Source organism: Diceros bicornis, chromosome 28, assembly GCF_020826845.1.
Source record: "Diceros bicornis minor isolate mBicDic1 chromosome 28, mDicBic1.mat.cur, whole genome shotgun sequence".
Taxonomy (NCBI): Eukaryota; Metazoa; Chordata; class Mammalia; order Perissodactyla; family Rhinocerotidae; genus Diceros; species Diceros bicornis.
In genome coordinates this window covers 6521057-6544381 of record NC_080767.1, presented here as the reverse complement: position 1 = coordinate 6544381, position 23325 = coordinate 6521057, and the positions used below count along the sequence as shown (strand labels likewise).

General features: G+C 51.2%; 2 protein-coding genes across 4 annotated transcripts in view; one reads left to right on the top strand and one right to left on the bottom strand.

The window, feature by feature from the left end:
- The first annotated feature begins 2883 nt into the window (after nt 1-2883).
- Nucleotides 2884-13121, top strand: GRHPR (glyoxylate and hydroxypyruvate reductase). The gene is made up of 9 exons (XM_058523573.1): nt 2884-3011; nt 4708-4838; nt 5254-5326; nt 5855-5971; nt 7271-7359; nt 8532-8636; nt 9321-9456; nt 10852-10982; nt 12783-13121. The coding sequence occupies exons 1-9, from the start codon at nt 2929-2931 to the stop codon at nt 12902-12904; spliced, it is 987 nt and encodes a 328-aa protein (XP_058379556.1). The 5' UTR covers nt 2884-2928; the 3' UTR covers nt 12905-13121.
- Nucleotides 13122-13662: 541 nt separating this feature from the next.
- ZBTB5 (zinc finger and BTB domain containing 5) overlaps nt 13663-23325 on the bottom strand; it is a 30047-nt gene continuing 20384 nt past the window's right edge. For all 3 annotated transcript variants that reach the window (XM_058523569.1, XM_058523570.1, XM_058523571.1), the window contains exon 2: nt 13663-18691. In XM_058523569.1, the coding sequence (XP_058379552.1) occupies nt 16654-18687 (2034 nt within the window). In that variant the 5' untranslated portion in view covers nt 18688-18691 and the 3' untranslated portion in view covers nt 13663-16653. The remainder of the gene's footprint in view (nt 18692-23325) is intronic.

Sequence of the window (23325 nt, the reverse complement as noted above, 5' to 3'; positions counted from 1 at the left end):
CCGGGCCACCTGCCGAGGTCCCGCGTAGACCGTCAGGCCAGCAGCCCAGCCCAGGGCCTGGATGCCAGTCAGCATCCACGACCAGACCCACGAGCAAGGAAGCCTTCTGCCGACTCCAGCACAGCCACTGTGTGACCCCACGGCGTGAAAGAGCCTGACCGAGGACGTCTAGCTGAGCCCAACCAACCTCAGAACCATCACAGGTGATGAGAAAATGATTGCTGTTGCCTTGAGCCACTGTGTTTGGGGATAATTCATTACGTGGCAATAGACACACTACGATACGCCGTGTGTGACAAACCTAGAGGCCATAAGAATAAAAAAATTCTGCATTAAAAATAATTAAGAAAATCATAAGACAATAAAGTGGGGGAAAGACCGTATTTGCAACTCATATTACAGACAAAGGGCTAATTTCCTTATTGTACAAACAGTTCCTACAAATCACTAAAACAAAAATACCATAGACTGGGTGGCTACCCCGTCTATGGTATTTTTGTCTTACCAGTCCAAAGGGACTAAGACACCCTCCCTACTCCCACGAGGCTTGCCTGGTGGTTAAGAGCTTGGGTCTGGAGGCAGGGTGCCAAGCTCTGCCCCTTAGTAGCTGTGTGACCTTAAGCAAACGACTTCGCCATCCGTGCCCTCAGCTTCCTCATCTGTGCAGTGGGGAGAGTAACAGCCCGTGCCTTCCAGGGTGTTGAGATGTTTAAATTAGTGAGTTGCCACGTACAGTGCTGAGGACAGTGCCTGGAACATGTAAAGAGCTCCATAAATCTTGGCTACTTGTTTGATGATTGGCTTTACCCAGTGAAACCCAGGCCAGGCCTCTGACCCCCAGTTGGGGTCCTTCCTCTCCCTCTCACTTCACTGGGTCCCTCCTCCTGGGCCCTCAGCTGGCTCCCCGCGCTGGCTCATGCCCACCACCCAGTAGCACTTACTGAGCGCTGGCTGGGTGCTCTGCCTTGGGGGAGGGGGCCCACTGATGTGTCATGCCCCCTCCGGCCCCTGGTGGACGGGCTTGCCCAGTGTCTTCTGTCCTGGTGTTAGAGAGGAGCTGGGCTCAAGTGTCACCACTGATTAACAGAGGATGGAACCACAGGGCCGTGCTGTCCCCAGAGGGCCTGGCCTGGGGACAGAAAAACACCTCATTGTGTCAATGTTTGAGGTATTTCAGAAATGTCCCTGAGGTGGCCTGGCAGTGCAGGTAACAGTCTGTGGGTAAGACACTTATGAATGTGTTACTTAGAGGGAGATGGCAGGGTGCAACACTGGCCAGGGATCCAGGTGACCTCAGGGGCCAGCTCTGGCCTTTCTGGCGACTTGCTGTGTGACCCCAAGCTGGAGATGTCACCTCTCTGTACCTGACCCTGTCTCCTATCTGGGCCCTGAGGGGGCAGAATGGATTCAGATAAAATCAGCCAAGAAGAGACCACCAGGCAGGATTTTTGCTCTCTGGGGGCTCCAAGGCCTGGGAGCAAGTACTTGAACAGCCTCAGGCAGAGATGAAGCCAGCAGAGCTGAGGGGCAGGCTGGGGCCCTACCACTCATCCTGAGTCTGGCTTCATCATCTGCCTCTCTGCCCGACTGCTGGCCCTGGGTACCGGAGTGTGGGTTTCCTGGGACGTGTTACTATTGGTCGAGCACCCATTCCATGTGTTACATGCTATAAGCACTATACAGAGTTCATCCTCTCAACAAGCCAGGAGGCAGGTTCTACTATTATCCCCATTTTACAGATGAGGAAACTGAGGCACACAGAAGTTTAATGACTTCTTGTTAGGTGGCGGAGCTAAGATGTAAACCCAGACAGCCTGGGTCCAGAGCCCAAGCCCCTCAGCCCTCTCCTTCACGGCCTGGGTGCTGGACGAACAGCTGACATGACCCACGGCCCAGGCAAATGTTGCTTGTTTAACAATCACAATAACCCTCAGAGGTAAGTGTTCAGAACCCCCTTTTGTGGCTGAAGACACTGAGGCTTAGGAAGATGTGAACTGGCCAAGACCACACAGCTTGTAAGCGGCAGAGCCCAGACTCAGACCCAGGTCCATCTGACTGCAAACCCGGGCTCTGCCATGACCCCCATGGCCCCAGCACCTTGGCCCTGGCCCTCTGCATCACCGGCCTCCGGTCAGTCAGCAGGTGTCCAGCAAGCTGGCTGGCTCACAACTAAATACCCCCCCACCCCCATAACTGTGAGCTTCGTGAGGGGAATTGCACCAAGTATTCAAGAGGTCGTTCCCAGATTCAGACTGTCCTGGTCCGGCCTCCTGATTGTGCACAATAGGCCAGGCCCAGAGCCCAGTCTGTGTGACCAAGGGCCCCCGTCTGGAACAGTGTGACCATGATGGAACAGACCTAGCAAAGATGATCAGGGCATTCACACCCTGGGAATGGGGATGGTCCTGACTGCACGCCCCCTCTCCCAACACAGACACACTCTGACAGCTGTAGGCACCCTGACAGACATCTACACACGCTCACACAGGAACCCCCACCCCAGGCCCCCTTCCCCTCCCCAACCCCAGACAGGTCTGCCAGTCTCAGAGCCTCTGGGGCAGTGGGTGCTCAGAGGGAGTCCCTGGGGGCCAAGGGCCAAGGCATGAGCCTGGCGGCATCACCCCCAGAACCAGTCTCAGTTCCATTAAGGCTTGATCACACACCCATAGCTGCACAAGGCGCTCAAACCCGGAGCCCCACGGTTACACCCCACACACAGACACACCGACACTGCCACTGTCGGAACACGCGCAGTCACCGCACAGCTACAACGCCACACGCCCCCATTCGAGGCCCACCCGCCCTCTCCAGCCCCGCCCCACCCGCCCCCGCCCCTCCGAGGCCACGCCCTTCCGAGGCCACGTCCCCACGTCGCGTCCCGCTTCCGGCCGGCAGGGTCCGGGTCAATGTCCTGCGGCTGCAGGTTGGATGAGACCAGTGCGACTCATGAAGGTGTTTGTCACCCGCAGGATCCCCCCGGAGGGCAGGGCCGCGCTCGCCCGGGCCGCAGAGTAAGAGCCTGGCGCCCCGCACCGCTGCGCGCGCCGAGTCCCCTCCGGGCGCGCGGCTTGGGGTGGTGTCAGGGAAGGGGCTGCGGAGCCCCCGGATCCCGGGCACCCCCGTACTCGGGGTGACTCAGCGTCTCCAGGCGCGCCTTTGGGGGCGCCTGGGGCTGTCTCCGGAGGCCCCAGCTATTTTCGGTGGGGAGGACGGGGCAGTCCCAGGGGCCAGAGAGCCGAGATCCTGCGCTCGGGCCTTGGCTGGACTTTCCAGCCCGTGCCCGGCCGGAACGGTCCTTGAGTTTTGGGGAAGCCTAGAGAAAGTTCTCTGGGGCCCAGCTTTCTCCAGGCCGGTTGCGGTGACGCTGGGACCTGCAACTCCCGTGGTACTTGCGGTGGGGGTGGGGGAGACGGCTGGAGCCCTTGCCGGTCGTGGGCCTGGGGAGACAGGAGACCGCCTATGACGCAAGGGCCAGACTGTTAATCCTTGACTCTCCTGAGGTCACTTTTGGCAGGGTCAGGGACCTTGGCAGCCATTGGCCTGGTCCCTTTGGACAGTTGGCAGGGGCGTTTCATGACCCTTATTAAGTTGAACCCTGCGTGCCAGCCTTGCCAGGTGCTTCATGTACATAAACTCTTTTTAATCCTTGCAACACTGTGAAGTCGGCACTATGGCTCCCATTTTACAGATGAGAAAACGGAGAGGTTACACAGCTTTGCCTGTGGCAGAGCTGGGATTTGAACTCAGCTCGTCTGACTGCAGTCTGAACCCTGCAGGTCTGCACAGCCAGTGTCAGGCAGGGAGAAGGTGGAACCTAGCGTCAGAGACCAGTGCCAGGGGAAAAGGAGATTTGTTTATTTCCTTCAATGGGACAAAACCTTTGCTGAGGACCTGTTGTGTACCAAGTGTTGAGGGGAGAGAGGGGAAGCAGAAACAAGGGCAGTAATGGCAGCAGCTCACACTGCTGTAGCACTCGGTGTGACGCTCACAGAAGGGAGGACTAAAGGTAGCCTGTGCCTGGGCTGTAGGCAGTGCTGCAGCAGGGTGTTCCCGGAGGTGCCAGCAGCCTCCCTGTGTCTTGCACGTGAAGATGCTCCATACGTGTTGGCTGCACTGAATGCAGTGGCAGTGGCAGGGGCTGGGAGGCTGGGCTGCACCACGGGGAGGCATGCCCAGGGCGCCCCAAAACTCCCCTGTGTTGAATGGCTTCGATCTTGTCCTTCCTGGCAAAGTCCAAGTACAAGAGTTTTCCGTTTCATGCAACAGGACATGGAATCCAAGCCCCATCTGATATGGGAACTGCCCCCCGCCCCCCCCACTGGCTTTCCTAACAGTTGGCCACCCCGAGCCAGGGAGCTCACCACCCGTGAGGCCTCCTATGAGGATGGGAAAGCTCTTCCTCGCATTGAGCTGAGAGTGTCCCTGTGCCTTTCTCCTTACAGTTAAAGCTCTTGTCAGCCCTTGTCGGCTCTCTGTGCTCTGTGACAGCCCTTCACCCTTCGGCCACCCACTCAGGACAGTTCTAAGGTCACCCATGCCTGACCCTGACTCCCCTCAGCCAGCCCCAGGCAGCCTGAGGCCAGAGCAAGCAGAAGGCACTGGTTCCCACTCTGGGAGAGGGCTGTGGATGTGGCCTGGAGGACTCTGGGGGCCCGCGGGCATCCGTGGGGCTCCCCTGCTTCTGAGTGGTCTTTCCTTTGCCTTCAGCTGTGAGGTAGAGGAGTGGGATTCGGACGAGCCTATCCCCGACAAGGAGCTGGAGCGAGGCATGACCGGGGCCCACGGCCTGCTGTGCCTCCTCTCTGACCGCGTGGACAAGAGGCTCCTGGACGCTGCAGGTATGTGCACTGGGCAGGTCCGGGGAGGATTCCGAGGGTGTCTGTGGGGCATGTCAGCCTGCTGCTGCTGGCTCCCCAAGCGGGTCTGCAGTGATCGCTCTGCGTTCTGAGGGTATTCGTTGCAGTACTAGGCCAGAGGGAGCAGTTGTGTGCAGCTCCATCTGGCACCCACACTGCCCCCCTCTCCTGGCTCTGAATCCCTGGAGAGAGGCCCTAAGAGGACAAAGACCAGGGCGTGGAGGCAGCCGAGTGCGGGGGAGAGCACCCGAGGCCCTGGACTTTTGTCCGGCCAGCCCTGCCGTAGCCTTGCTTTGTGACCTCGAGCAAGGCCCTGCCCCTCTGAGCCTGTCTGCAGCACGCGAGGGCTTTGGATCCCATGAGGAAAGATACAAACGATGCTTTTTCTGCACAACAGGAGCCAATCTCAAAGTCATCAGCACACTGTCTGTGGGCGTCGACCACTTGGCTTTGGATGAAATCAAGAAGCGGTAAGTGTAGCTTGGGCTCCAGAAGGGGGCCTGGAGTGAGTGGTGACCACCGGAGAGGGAGGAAGGGAGCTGAGTATTTATTTGTTTTCAGTTCATATCCCTCGACCATTCAGTGAAAATGCGAGGTGGCCGATGATAAAATCTGCCCATGTGTGCACTGGTCAGGAACAGTGGTAACACCTGTCCAGGTAGCAGCCTTTGACAGTCTGTATCTTTTTTGACCTCCACGGCAACCCCTTGAAGTGGAAAAGGCAAGTATTATTTCCCTCTTTAGATATGGAAATTCAGAAAGATTAAGTGGTTGCCCCGGTTTTTGGACCCTGATCTTCCATCTTAATATCCTTCCCAAAGGGGGAGGTAATCGAAATGGGAGTGAGGGCTGGCTGTTCCTAAGTGCTCATTCACGGCTCTGAGCTTCCTGGCAGGCAGTGCAAAGAGGGAGCCGAGCAGCCTCATGGAAATGTCCCAGCAGTAGAGATTGGTGAAGGTGCTTGAGGCCCATGTTTCCACCAGACGTTTGATTCGTAGCGGGATCCGTGTGGGCTACACCCCAGATGTCCTCACAGACGCCACGGCGGAACTCGCTGTCTCCCTGCTGCTCAGCACCTGTCGCCGGTTGCCAGAGGCCATCGAGGAAGTGAAGAAGTGAGTGAGTGAACACCTGGTGGGAAAGTCGGCTCTGCTCAGCAGCTGGTTCCTGAGCACCCAGTGTCACCCTGGCCCAGATGTGACCCCTGTCCCCAGATGTGCCCCATCTAGTGAGGGGGGACAGACAGCGAAAATACTACCGTACAAGGCAGAGCTGAAATAAACAGGGCCTGAAGGGGACTTGTGAGAGAAGAGGATAAGGGAGGGACACGGAGATTCGGCCTGTTGGTGAGGAGGTGGGGGGAGGAGTGTGAGGAGGGAGGGAGGAGGTAGCAGGTGGGCATCCTCTTGAGTCGTCAGAGGGCCAGGTCCACCATCCCTCACTCACCACGCGAAAATCCAAAAGCTCTGAAAACTGAAGGGCGTTTCATAAATCTTTTGGTAGCAAAACTTGACTGGAACTAACAAGAGGCTATTTATGGTTTTATTTCTCCCAGTCAGGGCGAGTATTTGTATGTTTTGCTGCAGATATACCATGTGTCTGGTATAGGGTGCCGCCCCCAACGCTGCTGAGGGTGTTATACAGAATACAGCATATGCGCCATCTTTCTAAAATCTGAACATTTTTAAAACCTGTCCTGAGGGTTTCACATCAGGGATTTGGGTCTGTGCATCCAGAGTTGGGGAGGGTATTCCGGGCGCAGGGACCGGCCTGAGTGAAGGCAAGGAGGCTTGTAAATGCAGCCCCTGGGAGGACATGGAGCAGGAGCATGGGCTCCGGGGCGGGAGTAGCAGGGTGGCAGCGGGGGGCTGTTAGACACAGTGCTGAATGTCTGCCCACCCTCCCGTCCAGGGAGTCGGCACCCTCGCTGGAGGTGGCTCAAGCCAGCCTCCCTTCCCTTGTACACCCAGGGCACTGGGGTGGTGTGGGGGTGGGGAAGTTGTGGCTTTACTTTTTGTTGCTTCTTTGGAGCACTGAGAACACTGGTTTTGGAATCTCAGATCCCAAGTTTGCAACCTGCTGCTCCCAACTCTGCCCTGGCTGCATGACCTCAGACAGGTCACTCTTTCTGGTCTCAGTTTCCCCATCTGTAAAATGGGATGAGAATGGCTAAGGCCCCTTCCAGCCATCAGATTCTGTGTCCTCAGTGGCTTTAAAGGAAGAGTCGTTCCTGCTGCTTATCCGTAGCGCCGTTGGCTGTGGGTGTGATTCAGGCCGCTCTCAGTCCTTTGACTTGGAGGGCAGGGTCTACCCCTCAGAACACAGCCCCTGCCTGGGGGTGCTGGCTTTGTGCAGTGGGCCCTTGTCATTGCCCACGGCCAGGACCTCTCACCCGCCGCTCTCCCTCCCCACAGCGGCGGCTGGACCTCATGGAATCCCATGTGGATGTGTGGCTACGGCCTCTCGCAGAGCACCGTTGGCATCATCGGGCTGGGGCGCATAGGTGAGGCGTCAGCTTCCTGCCTGCCACCCCAGCTCTCGTGGCTTGGTTCGAGTCTCCGGCACCACGTGTCTGGACACTGCCAATCCCTTGTGGAAAAGGTTGCCATAACTGCGTGTTATAGGTGCACTTTGTGTGCAGTGGGGAGATGCCTGACAAGAAGACACAGCTTCATAAAACACAGGCAAAAAGACCCCCAGGGTTCCCTAAGAACTCACTAGGTGACACAAGCAAGAGTAAGAGCTGGGGTTCCTTATGACTGCAGCTCCGTACAGAACAGATGAAAGCGATAGTGGCTGGGTCGGGGCCTTTAGGAGGGGTTTACTGTGGAGAGCCCACGCTCCCCCAGGCCTGGGTTCCAGAAGGCATTTGACTCATAAAGCCTTAATTCAGGAACCAGAGGGTCCAGTGGGCAGAACTTACCTGCGATTCTGCAGATGAGGCAGAGCTATTTTTTCCCAGCACCCCTCTTTGGAGAAGTCTGGCATAAAGGCTTGAGCTCAGCCAGGCGGCTGTCAGTGGCTGGCTGGCCTCCTGCCTGGTGGAGAAGTGAGGGTGAGGATGGAGAGTGTGGATGATTTGTCCGGCCAGCCAGCAGCCCTGTCTCTCACACTAGAGAGTTGCCTGCAGGAGCCCACCAGCTCTGGGGCATGTTCTGAGTCTGAAAACCCAAATGCCCAAGCCTGTCTCAGCAGCAGTAGCTGTGAAAAGGTCTTACAGATTTGGGGCAAGTTGGCAGTTTGGCAGTGCCACTAAGACGTCAAATGAAGTCAAGGGCTGCATTAACAGAAGCAGAGGATCCAGAAGGAGGGAGGGACTGTTTGGTCAGACGTCTCCTGGGATGCCAGGTCCAGTTCTCAGGGAAGTTTAGTGAATGGCCCTCAAGATGGCTGGGACCACATGAGGACAGCATAAGCCAGTCACAGCCACAGAGGAGCTGTAGTACTGCCTCCAGATCTCTGAAGGGCTGTTACATGGACCCCTGAGGTCAGTGTGGGTTGGCTGGTGGCTGGTTACACTGGGGCAGGACCGGTCAATGTCAGGACTGTGCTAATGAAAGGATCTGCTCACCCCGCACCCCCCACGAGGGGCCTCCTGTCCCTGGAGCTGGTGGGTGCCACCCTTGCCCTCTGAGAGGTTGGGAACAAGCCATGACTCTGACTCCTTGTCTCCAGGCCAGGCCATTGCTCGGCGTCTGAAACCATTCGGTGTCCAGAGATTTTTATACACAGGGCGCCAGCCCAGGCCTCAGGAAGCAGCAGAATTCCAGGCAGAGTTTGGTGAGTAAAACCTTGATTTCCAGAGGAGGCCCATGTGTGCTCAGTTCGAGGATTCTCCCTATTTTGTGTAATGGCAGCATTTGCAGGCAGAATGCAGGAACCCCAGGTGTGTCCAGGGCCTGCGGTGTCCCGTAGGTGTTATCTAATCTACCTGCTCCTGGACACAGAGGCCCACTCAGGGAGCACAGGGCAGAGCAGCGGGGATGGTGACAGATGTAAGGAATTGCTGGGGGCTTACACTCACAGTTTCCTCCATAAACTGGGAGCACTGCCCCCCGGCCTTGTGTCCAGGTGGATCCAGCCCCCTGGCAGGTGCGCAGCTTGGTGAGCAGAGGGCAGGCTGGGTTTCAGGCATTCCTCACCACCTTGGCACAATGGGCCCTGAAGTTGGTGAAAGCCAGAATGTCCCAGATCCCACTGTGTGACCTTGAACAAGCTCCTGCCCCTCTGGCCTCAATTTCTCCATCTGTTAGACCAGCGGGCTGGGCGGATGATGATACGCCAGGATCCCACGAGTAGCTGTCAACTTTGTACAATTATCGGAGTTGTCCAGGCAGAGATGAGGTCTTAAGGAAGCATTTTGGGAGTTTCCATTATGGGAGGGGGAAAGAAGGGTTTGGTCGCCTACACTCTTGCTGTCCCTAACCTGGGACTCAGCATCTGATGGAACCTGCCCTCCCCCAGTGTCCATGCCCCAGCTGGCCGTCGAGTCTGATTTCGTCGTTGTGTCCTGCTCCCTAACGCCAGCAACCAAGGGGCTCTGCAACAAGGACTTCTTCCAGCAGATGAAGACAACGGCCGTGTTTGTCAACATCAGCAGGTATCCTGGGGCCGCCCGACATCCTTGGGTCACCAGGCAAGCTTCGAGAGGGGCTGTCCCTGCTGCCGTGATCTGAGGTTTTTCTTCTCCATGGGTTGTCGATGAGACCTCAGGCTAAGCTTGCTACTCTCTGTAAACCAGTCAACCAGCCAACTCAGAAATTCAATAAAGGCCCCAGAGAGCCCCCCAGGCTGGGAGGAAGGAAGAGCTGCAGAGCAGGCCTGGCCTGTCTTGTTTCCCGCAGTACCCAGCCTTGCTTAGGGCCGGGCACATGGCAGCGTTGGTTCGGGGAGTGAAGGCCTGAGAGCAGCGAGTTACCGGCTCGCCTCAGGCAGCCGCGTTCCTCTATACCACAAGGGGTTGGACTTCGCGATCTTAACTGCCCTTAGGAGGCCAACCTTCTATTGTGCTGAGCCTGGGTCTGCCTGAGTCAGGAACAGCTTGAACCTTTGTGCTCCTGGAAAGACAGACCCAAAATCCAGTTGTCTTGGTTCATCAGAATGTCCTCAGGGTGCCTTCAGGCCACTGGGCGTGTTATGGGGGCAGACTTTCCTTCTCTGCCACTCCAGCCCCTTCCTAGCTGGTGCCCTTTTTCCTGCCTAAATCAGGTTGGAGGCCAGTAACGATGAGGGAAGGGGTTGGATGAGTTCACCCCTAGTGCTCTCCATCCCAGAGGTGCCTGAATTACTGATGTTTAGCTACAAAGGAGGTGCCCTGGAGGAGGAGTGAAACATGCAAGAGCCCAGGGCTCACGCTGACGGCCACAGCATCATAGCTTCCATTGGCTGAGCACCTGCATGCACCCAGGACTGTGCAGTGTTATTATGGCACGAGTAGTACTTAGTGTACAATATGAATTCTAGCACATCAGCTCTTTACTGCAATGGGTCAGTCACAGGCAGGAAGGCTGCTCATTCAGGTGGATGTAGTTAGTGCATCCTGTGTGGTTGGGCAGCTGCCTGATGGCATGCTGCAGTGGGTCTCAGCGGGTGATCTGGGGACACACCACATCAGAAACACCTGGATGGAGCCCTACAGACTTCTGGGCCCTGTTCATGTGGTAGTGCATGACAGTAAGCTTTAATCCTCCCAGCCCTCCTAGCAGCTAGGTGGTATTCTCTCTGTCTTACAGAGGAGGAGCTTGAGACAGAGAATTTGAGACACTTGCCCAAAGTCACACAGCTAGAAAGTGGCAGGGCTGGGTTTCTCTGATTATAAGACCTGTGTATTACTATACTTACTTACTATAAATAAGTATACGATAAGACTTACTACTTTAAAATTCAGTGGCAAGTGCTAAGTTGGTGGGAAAGTTCATTCTGTGGGTTGTTATGCCCTAAAGGCGGCCTGGGTGGAGGGAGCTTCGGGGTACCCACATCACTACTGTCGTTCCAGGGGAGACGTGGTAAACCAGGATGACCTGTACCAGGCCTTGGCCAGCGGTCGGATTGCAGCTGCTGGACTGGATGTGACGACCCCGGAACCACTGCCTACAGACCACCCTCTCCTGACCCTGAAGAACTGTGGTGAGAACTGTACTTTTCCAATGCAGAGTCACGTAGGACCACAGTGGTTAGAGGTGGTCTGGAGGGGCTGGGTATGAAGCTGCCATGAGCAGTCGCGAACACAAAGGGACACCCAGGGACCATAAATATTTGTGCTACTAGTGACACTGGTATGTAACACCGTGAGGGGGGGCCTCCTGAGCATGTCCCTAAAGGAGTGAATGTATTGTATTGTTTAAAGAGAGTGGGTTGACTGTGTGTCTTATATCCATAGCTAGTCATGGGTAAGACCCGTTATTATAAATTACCATTATCAGTTCAAGTGTGAGAAATTAGCAGTGTAATTACACCACCAAAATCTGTAACTTGTGCCAGTTATTAAGCACAAGTTGTTTCAGCTCCAAACCCACCCTCGTGTATTCTGCGTTGTGACACAGGGGCTGGGAGTCTGCACACCCCATTTCTGCTGGGCCTGTCAGCGTGATGCTGGAGGCAGCAGGCCCCAGCTCCCTGCTGCCTGTCTGTGCCTGTGAGCGGCACGCAGCTGCCCTTCTTCCCCGAGCAGCAGCAGTTCCTTTTGTAGCAGCTGGTGAAGCCAGTTTGCAGTTTTCGCAGCACGTGGTTCACCATCGTGCCTCCTCAGAGACACAGGCCATGGCCAGTCAGTGCCCCAGCCTCAGAGGTCTGAGCTGTAGTTCCGAAGGGGCCCTCCCTTTCATCTTCTAAGTTTTAACAATCCCCTCTTTTCCCTGGGTACCCCCAGCCCTAGGGAAGTAGATGTTGCTGGCAGTCACTGTCTCTGATACCTTAGTTCAGGGTTCTCAAACTTTCACGTTCATCAGTCACCTGGAGGGACTGGTCACACGCAGGATGCTGGCCGCCGAGGGCTTCTGCTTCAGGAGGTCTAGGTGGGGCCTGAGAGTGTGTGCTACCGTGCTCCCACGGCGATGCTGCCGGGCCTGGGACCACACTTGGAGAACCACAGCTTAGTCTTCTCTTTTTAGCCTCCTCAGTTACCTAGTTAACAGTTCTTTACATTACATTCTCTCTATGCAGGTAGCCGCTGTGGTTTGTCTTGACTGATACATAACTGTGAGTGCTAAGGGCCTTAGGTTGTCTGGGCCAGTCCATGTCCTTTATTTACATTCTGGAACGGAAACCCAAAGAGAAGGTCCCCAGCTGCCTTTCCCACCATGAACACTCCCATTATTGTAGCCCTGGGAAATGCTACTGCCCCCAGCCCCACTCCAGGCTGAAAGGAACATTGGCTGTGATGACAGCCAGGAGAACTGTCCCATCCCCCAAGCCCTGGGAGTTGAGCTCAGTGCCCCGGGTACTGCTTTCAAAAGGTGCTCTTTGGGGACAAGTGACCTCACTGGCCCTGCAGTGGGCCAGAGGCGGCTGTGCTGTCCAGCGTTTCGTCTGGTCATTCCTGTAGATCAGAAGCCCTGAGACATTGCTTTCAGGGTGCAGGGTATGGATGAGCAGTTCCATTGGCACCTGGTTTCACCCTCCAATAACTGAAGGGCTGGGTCTACACAGGCTCCAAGACCCCTTGTAGCCCGACATTGTGTTTAGGATGCATACTCCTTGTCACCCTTGCGTCTGGGTTTCAGTAGCCTGGAGTCCCTTTACTCTGTTACTCTGACCCTGAGCCCTGGAGGAGTGGAGTGTTTAGAGACAGTAGGAGGTAAGGCAAATCAAGGAATATTGAGGCTGGTTCTCTTTGTTCTTCTTACTGCTAACCCAAGCCATGAAGAAAGGGCCTGGTTGAAGGCTCTTGAACCACCTCTTAGCTGCCTTTCTTCGTATCCTTTCCAGTGATCCTACCCCACATTGGAAGTGCCACTCACAGAACCCGAAACACCATGTCCTTGTTGGCAGCTAACAACTTGCTGGCTGGCCTGAGAGGGGAGCCGATGCCCAGTGAACTCAAGCTGTAGCCAGATAGGAGACACCGAGGGCCAGGAGGCAAACAGTGCCCCAGGAACTGTCGGACATGCCCAGGCTTGGTCTGGACCCTCAGGATGGAGCCAAGGAAAAGTCTGATCTGTACTGATTCTGCGGAGGGAAGACTGGTGCTGATAGATGTGTTTGCCGCTTTGTGGTCGGAAACTTCTGAGCCAGAAGTGTGTAATTCTATTAAATAATTCTCTGAGAGATTGTCTCGATTCATAACTGAGAGAAGCTAATGACAAGAGCATCTGCTTACCTTTTCTAAATCAGGGCCCCTAGCAGATTCTGCTTCTCACCCCAGTCCTCATCCCCCAGCATTTTAATTACAGAACTTGTCCAAACCACCTGATCCTTCATCCTCTGCTCAGATCCCTTCACGTGTCCATCACTGAGGATGGGACAACCATAGCCCACTTGTGACCATGGCACTTGAATCTGTTACCTAGGTCATTGGGGCAAATTAAATATACACAACAAAGAGAACTAAGTAAGGTCAAGAATAATTGGAGGTAGGTGGGTTTCTTCATTTTTATCTTAAAATGAGTATCAGCACCTTCACACGTGGCTCCCTTTGTCCATCTGCTCTTCCATCCCCACCCCCGAGGGGGATGCCCTTTTTCTGGTCACCACCTCACTCACTCCTCCCCAAGGCCAGGCCACCAGCATTGCCAAAGCCCTGCTCCTGCCGGAGGAATCAGGTTCCAGCTCTTCCCCACCAGCCAAGCCAAGCTGGTGAGTGGAGTTTTCAACCTGGGAGGCAGGTAAGGGAGCAGCAGAAAGCACAAGATTAAGCAGACCCTCTAAGAGTAAAACTGGGTAGACTGAGAACAAAACTTGACACTTGTCCACGGCTCCAAGACAGACAGAGCAGGCAAGGCAGAGGGACTAAATTGAGGGGAACAACCAGTAATTGTTATTAATTGACAGCACTAGGACATCTTCTAGGAGGCTTGGTTAAAAAAATACTGGTCTTGGGGCCGGCCCAGTGGCTTAGTGATTAAGTTTGTGTGCTCCGCTTGGGCAGCCTGGGGTCCACAGGTTTGGATCCCAGGTGTAGACCTACACTGCTCATCAGCCATGCTGTGGCAGCAACCCACATACAAAATAGAGGAAGACTGGCACAGAGGTTAGCTCAGGGCGAATCTTCCTCACAAAAAAAAAAAAGGACTGGTCAAATCAGGGTTAGCAGAGAAAGCAATACTACTTCCTTTTTTTGTTTCAAACCTTAACAACCTAAGCAAAGAAAAAAACACGTTTAGATCGAGGTATGTATGTGACAAATTTTTTATTTCAAAATCTCAAATTTCGAGATGCTGATAGCACCACTGACATGGGTGCCTGATAGAACTTTATGATTTGATCACCAGAAATGATTATGCCAGGCTATAATTAAGGCTAACCAATCAAAATCCAGGTACTCAATAGCAGTTATAATTCAGGTAGAAACGATGGATCCTAGGAACCCTGGGACTGGTTTTCCAGGGAACCTCTGAATTACTTTTTAAGTGCTCCAGCATGTATGAGGACATTGGCCTGCAAGCTCGCTTCTCACATGTAGAAACTGATTGACTAAGAGGTAGATGAGAGATTCCAGATTCCATCTAGCAGTGGAGAGGCAGGGCTCCAGCCGCTGTGTCAGAGACAGGCCCCAGAACCAAGTCCATTCAAGCCCGAGCTGAGGTGAGGGGCAGCCCCCTGGCACCCTTCCTCCAGATGGAAGGGGAGGAGGGCTGCCACTGCTCTTCTTGGTGTCACTGGTTCCTCTCCCAGGCCCAGGCAGAGCCTCTCTTGTTCTCTGTGCTGACACACCTGCCTCCCAAGATTAACCTCCTCACAACACACTGGTGGTCACATCACGTAGAGGGATGGGTGCAGAGCTTCCTCGCATCAAGTCAGAACACGACTGCTGACAATGAGCCACACATACAACTGGACTTCCCAGGTGAGCCCATATCCTCCAACAGTCTCTTTCCTCGTCTGCTGGAAAGGAGGGGCATCACAGAGGTTTCCCTTTGGCTTTCCTCCCTGGGAATCAGTTCACAGGAGATGCTAAGCCCAACTATGAACATTATGAGTTTATCCACAGACAGATGTGTAACTGCACACACTAGGTTAAGAGAAAACACACACTAATGTTTATTTTAGGCTATACATACTTAGCTTTCTAAACACAAGAACTGAAGGACTTCTCTCAATTATGCACAATGGTTTGGTGTCTCTAAAAAAGCTGTATAAAAAATGAACTCATGTTCATGCATGAATTAAACTGACTTCATGAGCTCTGCAGAGACACATGAACCTGTGCTATTCCCCTGGAAGCACATCAGCCAGGGCTCAGCCTAACACAAGCACCACCAACAGCCCTGATGGCACAGGGTCAGAAGGCCGCAAGGCAGGAGGGGCTGAGGAAGTGAGGTGGTGGGGCCCAGAGAGGCCCTGGGCCATGACCCACATGTCTCCTGGAACAGTCTCAGATGCTACTTGGTGACTCCTGTGCTCTGGGCTGCCCAACCCTCTTACAGAGTCTGGAAAAGGTTTACCCACAAACACTGTGACATTTGGATTGCAAACAATTTCAAACGTTCAGTATTGGGTCGGGGCAACAACTACAAAAGTGCAGGGTCTATATTTTTAAACTATAGTATATACAGTAATAAAACCCATAGTGGACGGGCAGCTGACATCATTTTTGGTTAGTTTATAACTGAAAACAGTCATCTAGGCGTGGGAAAGAGGCCATATGGGGCATGAGAGTGTGAAGAAGCAAAGCAGAGAACAGGCCTGTCACCGGGTGGGGTGTGCCAGGCTGGACTGGCCCCTGAAGTCTGGATGGAGCAAAGGGTAAGTGCACCATGAAAGATCCCACAAAACAAGACTCCACGTCATCAGAACAAAGACAAACACTAGCTCTTTTCTGACTTCCAAACATGGAACTGTAACATGTAATCCAAGTTGGTTAAAATACTGCTAAAACAGCACATACAGAAACAATATCTTACTCATCACTCCCTACAAGAACATGTGCCATTTACAACTTTGTTTTTAAAACCAGGAAAAACTGTTAAAACATCTATCCAACAGTGATAGATATTTTCAAAAGTATATACACCTAATAGTCCAGAGAATGCTTGCTCTGGACCCAGTGTCAGCACCATCAAAGTGCAGTGTCTGTGACTGCAAATCAGACAAAAATAAAAAATACAGTACTTTCTGAGGCCTAGGACTACCTTGTGATACACTTTAAAGCATTTGTGGCAGACAGGCGTGTCCTCAAGGGCCTTCCTCTTAGACAGGCACAAAGTCGCCACTGGTTACACATAAGTGCATTTTGCATCACTGTACAGGTATACAATATTCCCGTCAAAGGGTAGAGGAAATGTAATTAAATGCTTCACAAAGTTTTAAAAAAACTGCTAAAAAAATTTTTCTGCACTTCCATGTTTAATTTTTAAATGTGCCACTTCTAACATCATCAATTACAAACTACTTTCTGACTGCATTGCTCAACCCTGGCAAGAACCTGACTTCAGGGATGGCATCCTCTGAAGTGTGCATTTCACTCAGAAACGCAGCAGCACAAGCGCTACACACACTAGTTCTCCACTTCTTATCATGGGAATCTGCAAAGAGCCACCGGGCAGCCTGAAGCTTCAAACTCAACTGCATTAACCACCAACCAAAAGAGATTTTAGTTATGGTCCTACACCTGGCGTTGGCCTTATCTCAAGAGGTCGAGTCAGAGCAAAGTGCTGGGAAGATTGCTGCTCTGCCAGCGCAGGCAGGTCGTCTTCGAGTGTTTGTACAGGTGGCTGGACTGACTGAACCTCTTGCCGCACTTGAGGCAGGCATAGGGTTTTTCACCTGTGTGAACACGGATGTGTTTCTTACAATCCGTCAAGGTCAGGAAAGTCTTGCAGCAGATTTTGCAGGCGTACTTGCGAGCTCCCTCCACAACCAAGACGTTGTGCTCTGACAAGGCCTTCTTACACTTTGACAGGACGTCAGCAGATGCCCTGGTCAACTGCGGAGGGCCAGGCTGGGAAGGATGGCCATTTTCAAATGAAGACGTGGCCCCATTCATCATTAGCTGGGAGCTGGCAGGGTTTTCTGGGATCTGTGAGCTCCTGACGGAAGTTACAACGGGCATTTTGGGAGCTATGCGGCGGTAGTATGGAAAGTTACTGCCTCCTCCTCTTGGGGAGCCCATCATTACCCTGGAGAAGGAGGAGTGGAGGCCCAAACCAGACCTGGAAAAATCCATCCCAAACTGTTCTCCTCCTTGGTAGCCTGAAGTCTGCACACATGGCAGGCCCATCACTTCCTGCATCGGCCTAACAAAGTGGGAGTCTGCAGGCTCACTAAATGGGTTCTCCACGTGAGAGCCAGGGGCCGAGGAGGGCCCGCCTGCAGGCCCAGCCTCTGGACTCAACAAATAAGGGGCCTCCCCCTCTAGCCGGCAGTCACTAGTGGTGTTTGGGATATTATCATCATTGTTCTGATTTGCATTAAAGTTACTTCCTCTGCTCTTGTTAAGAAAATTTGAAATGCTAAAAGTGGACTTATGTTCTAGATTATTTGTGACTTCCAAAATATGGATGTCACCTACCCTGTCAGTGCTAGACTGGGGATCTGAAAAACTCCGATCACTGCTTTCAGGGCTGAGATCTATCTTCTCGGCACTGACCACAACTCCTTCCACTTCCACAGATTCGCTGCCTTCTGCTTGTGAGGTCACATCGCTCACTTCATCCTGAGGCTCAGGAGAGCTCAGGGGCTCAGATTTAACCACCACTCTCATGTGCTCCTTCTCACCGAGGCCAACCTCAGGATTTTCACACTGAAAACCACTTTTCTCAGTTGCGGCCTCCTGCTCAAAACTAGTCTCAACCTGAGTTGCGCGAGAGGCCATGGACAACTGTGCCATGTTGCTGGCACTGTTGTCAGACTGGCTGGGCACCTGGGCATCTTCTTGAGCACCAAAAGACTGGTCAAACATGATGGCACTGTCTTCCTGGTTGTCGGTCATTCCATCGGCCTTAGGGTTATCCACAATTTTCAGAGAATCTGGTGAAAAGAACTCCTCCCGAGAATGAACCCCTGATGGCCCGTTCTCTGGCGTAACATCAGCAATGGCAGACTCATCCATGGCAGGTCGGAGGCGCTGTCTGGCCCGCTCCTCTGCAGACTGCTTGCGCTTATGAAGGCGTCTCATGGGGAAGGGCGTCCGCTGGTCCAGGTTCCCGCGCATTGATGAGCTCATGGGGGCTGGCTGCTCCTCACCGCTCTGGCTGGAATTGAGGGCTGAGCTCACGATGCTTAGTCCCAGCTGCTGCAGCATAAAGGAGCGCTGCATGCGGGCACTCTGCTCCTGAACACGCTCACTGGGGGGAGACATGGGCAGCGTCCTTGTCGTTAAGTAATGTTTACATGCCTTAACAACAGAGTTCAAATGCAGGTGAGAGGCTGCCAATAAGACATCCATAACATTGCTCTCCCCCAGCATGAGGGTGGAGGTATACATCATGTCAATCAGTGCAGCAAAGGCCTCTGCTGTCACTACCTCACTATCCAGCTGGATCATGTTCATGGTCTGATCTCCCTCTGCCACTGAGAACAGGGCTCGGAAATGCGTGCTGCATGCTGCCAGTACGGAGCGATGGGCTTTAAAATGCCTATTCCCCACTACAATGACACAATCACAGAGCTGGCCATGAAGTCTCTGGTAGTTCAGTTGCTGGAAGATCTGCTCAAAGTGTCCAGGAAAATCCATGATCCTATGGGAAAAATAAGGAAAGAAAGTGTTAAGACTCAGAAAAGCTTAAGTCGAAGTTGGAGCACAGAGGATGTGATGAAAAGAGAGGCATGTTTGGCGAAGCTTGGACCTTTTGAAGCTTGTGATGTCTCTGATGATGAGCACACAGACTAAAAACCTGTCAAATAAGGAGCAAATGCCAATTCAGCTAACAGCCCTGGAAGCATGCACACATGTGGGATCAGCTACTGGCTGTTTACAGCCTCCCCTTCACTCTTCATATGACCCACTTTTAACACTTAGGGCCTGTGTTACAAAAGACCAACATGTGTGTGGGTGATGGATATCTACCCGACAGAAGTTGGTTAAAGTTCTGCATTCCCTGAGGACAATGAATCAACTCCAAGAAATTCCAAACAGAGTCTTCTAGCAACCTTAAATAAGTGAAAAGGGCAAATCAATATTAGTGGGGAAGATTTTCAGTTACAGATGGTAGTAGATTGCACACATGCATTTACCCTCCACTCATGCCTGAAACCCCATTAAAAAGACACTAAATTTTTTGGTTTTGCTCTTGTTTTAAAGGTATAAACCCACAAGGAAAAAAAAAATGGGAAAGAAATATCAACAGCATTTTGGGAGCTGGTGAGCAGGTGAATGAATGAGTGCTAACTGACTTAGCATACTCAGAAAGTTAAATCCTAAACTGGCAGTGGATAAAACTACCTGACATATATAAGCCCCTCCAACTCATCCAAAGGCTCAGGAACTGGCTGCCAAGGGGCCAGGGAAAGGTGATGCCAAGAGAGGACTGGCTGGAAGTTTATTCAATAAAAAAATAATCTAATGGAAGCTCTGTGCCTGTGACACAGAAAAGGCAAATCTACAGAGACGGAAAGCAGATTAGTGGTTATCTGGGGCTGGGGGTGAGATCAGGGAAAGACTACAACTGGGAAGAGAGACTTTTTGGGGGGGTCACAAAATGTTTTAAAATTGGATTGTAGTGATGACTGTAAAACTCATAAATTTTCTAAAAATATTTGAATTGTACACTTAAAACAAGGACTTTTATGGTACATATATTATACCTCAATAAAGCTCAACAAATTATAATCAATAAAAAAAATAATGGGGAAAGAAAAACAGATGAACAAGCTCCAAAGCCATTTGTTCAGGGTCTATTTTGAACTGTAAGGCTTCTATAAAGCTAACTAAACTGCTTAGAATATCACATATATCTTTGATGAATTAAAGAATTATTATTTTCTTAGGTGTGATAATGGCATTCTGATTTTTTTAAAGAGTTTTTTTTTTTTTTTTGGTGAGGAAGATTAGCCCTGAGCTAACGTCTGTTGCCAATCCTCCTCTTTTTGCTGAGGAAGATTGGCCCTGGGCTAACATCTGTGCCCACGGTCCTCTGCTTTATGTGGGAAGCCTGCCTCAGCATGGCTCAATAAGTGGTGCATAGGTCCACACCCGGGATCCGAACCTGCAAACCCCAGGCCACCGAAGCAGTGCACGTGAATTTAACTGCTACGCCACCAGGCCAGCCCCTTTAAAGAGGATTTTTTAAAGAAATAACATCGAAATATTTACAGATGAAATGACATGTCTGACATTTGCTTCAAAAGTTTATTGTGTATATTTGAAAATTTTCATAAATGTTAAAATAAAAAAGGAAAAAAGAAGAACCCACATGGCCTACGGGTGGATCACTCTCCAATGCTGAGTTTGGAACCATTAAACATCTGTATATTTTCATCTCCTGGACTCATTAGAAACAAGATCTTGCTTATTCTCTTCTAAGCAACTGCTACACTTCCTAGGAACTATGTGACTGCTGATTCAAAGTCTCTGTATCCTTGACTACTGCTCATAACAGTCTCTCATTATGTGGTTAGAAAACAGGTCAATAACCCCAAAGTGGCACTCTCCAGTGCCCTCTACCCACACACTATAGAAGGTGAAGGAGCTGCAGAGTATAAAACCCTGTTTTATCCTCTCCAGAGAATGAACCTCTGGTCTTCTGGGATGGGGTGAGGCAGAATCTAATGGCTAAGGCCCAGGATACAAACACAAGCAGACTGAATGGGACTAGAGATAAAACGATCTCCAATCCCCGCCCTCAGCAGAAACAGACTAACCAACCGCTCCACTACAATACAGTCCTGTAAGTGCTATGGTAGGGAAGTTCAAGGCACCACAGGAGACAAAGAAGAGACACCTGCCTCTGATGGGTGGGGGAGGGATTGCGAAGGCCTCCTGGGGGAAGCCTGCAGTCCTCTACTGGGCTTGGGCAGCTTTGGGACACTAGGTGGGCACCTGAGGCTGGGATGAGCTGCTACACTGAAAACTGGAGCTTTAAGTCCAAGTGTGCACACAGGTGAGCCATCCTGTTCCCCTCCCCCAACTAGAAGACCAGCAGCCAGGCTCATATGTGTGGGGAGCCCCTCCAATAAAACACTCACTTGGGGGCCGGCCCCGTGGCTTAGCGGTTAAGTGCGTGTGCTCCGATGCAGGCAGCCCGGGTTCGGATCCCGGGCGCGCACAGACGCACTGCTTCTCTGGCCATGCTGAGGCCGCGTCCCACATAGAGCAACTAGAAGAATGTGCAACTATGACATACAACTATCTCCTGGGGCTTTGGGGGAAAAATAAATAAATAAATAAAATTATTAAAAAAAAAAAACAAAACACTCACTTGGGTCCCCACCTCATTTGCCTGTAGTGAAGCTCACTAGTCCTCAAGGCCCACCCATCCACTCAGCTTCCAATCAGTCAGTGCTTCAGTCTTCAACATGAGAGGTTAAAGAGCACCACAAACCGGAGGGAAAAAACCTCCAATAGGAAAGAAAGCCCTAAACAAACAAAAAAAGGCATCTGCAATAAACAGAAACAGTGCAGAGAAAAAAGAAAACTAAGGGAAAAAACACCTATAAGTAACATCCTCCGAGAGATAAGATACCATATCCATGAAGCAAGAAGACTCTCTCTATATATACATAAAAGGAATATTCAGAGAAATTTTAAAACTATTGGAAATTTAAAACAGCAAAAAAATTTTTAATTACTAGAAGAGTTGGAAGATAATGGTTGAGGAAATTTCACAGACAAGGCAAAGGAGAAATAAAAGTGAATGAATAAGAAAAAAAACATTAATAAATAAGGTCCAATATCCGACTACAGAAAAGACAGAAAATGGGAAAAATGATAAAAAAAAAAAACAATATAAGAAAAATTCCCAGCACTGAAGAAGTTGTTTATTCAGACTAAAAAGGTCCACCAATTGCTCAGCAATATGAATGAACAAACCCCTCCACCAGGCTCAGTAGGTGACATTTTAGAACACCTGAGATCAAGATCTTGAAAGTTTTGGGTGGGGGAGGGGTGACAGGTTACAAAGAATCAAGAATAAAACTGGCATTAGACTTTTCAAAAGCAATATTGAAAGCTAAGAAGTGATACAGTTCCTTCAAAATTCTCCAAGAAAATTATTTCCAACTTAGACCATACCCAGCCAAACTTTCCATCAATTATGAGAGTAGACCAAGGCATTTTCAGTCAAGCAAGAACCCAAAAGTCTACCTCTTACATATCCTTTCTCAGGAAGCTACTAGAGTTGCTTAAGGAAGCTGGGAATAAACCAAGAAAAGAAAGACAAAGAATGTAGGAAATTGGAGACTCACCATAAAAACTACGCAAAGAGAATTTTAAACATGACGATGAAGCCCCAGATGACAGCTAGGCAGCAGGGCTGGAGAGCAACCAGTTCAGACTGGAACAGTAAGAGAGAGGACTCCAAGAAGGAGTTCCCCAAGAAAAAAAAAAAGAATGGGCAGATCACACGATATGGTTGAGAGTGCTAAGAATTGAAGAGTTCCACGAAAGTGTGAAGATAGGTCATTAAAAAAAAAGAAAAAATTTTAAAGGTGCAATTATTAACTCTGGGAAAAATAAGAGGTTGTTTAGTTGTAGCACACTATGTGGTTTGTTTGTGGACAGTATTTACATAGCCATAATAATGTGAACACTGAACCAAATCTGAGATGTTGGAAGGGTGAGGGTAGGCCAATTTGCGTGGGAGGAGAGGCAGAGGAGAAGTGGTGTAAGAGAGTTAAATTCTCACCTTCCCTATTAGTCAAGAAATAGTCTGAAACACTATCTCAAGAAATAGTAATATAAGCATGTTATTTTAAAAATACAGAAGTCAACAGTGGAAGAAACACCTGAACTGAAAGTGGTTGCCTCTGAGGAGTGGGAATTTGGAGGGGAAAGAGGACTGCTGGTTTTTACCTCTAAGCCTTATGGAACGATATGGCTTTTAAAATATAAATATACACACATATTAACTTTTATAAAATGAAATTTTAAAAAACATGGTAGATCCTTGACATTCTAATGGTATATCCTCTTGAGATCTTCGCAAATCTCCACATTCACAAATACCACATGGCACGTCACAGGAACTGCGGCAAGCAGAAGGCAACCTGGGTGTCAAGCAGCGCAGCAGGCTCAACCCCCTGCTCTGGGGCCCCGGCCGTACATAACAGGCCAAAGTTACGGCTCAGCGAAATGACAAGTGACCACAGAACACCTTCAGGATCCCTGGGAAATAACAAAAATGGCAAACTCTAAGTCCACAAAAACCACGAGTTA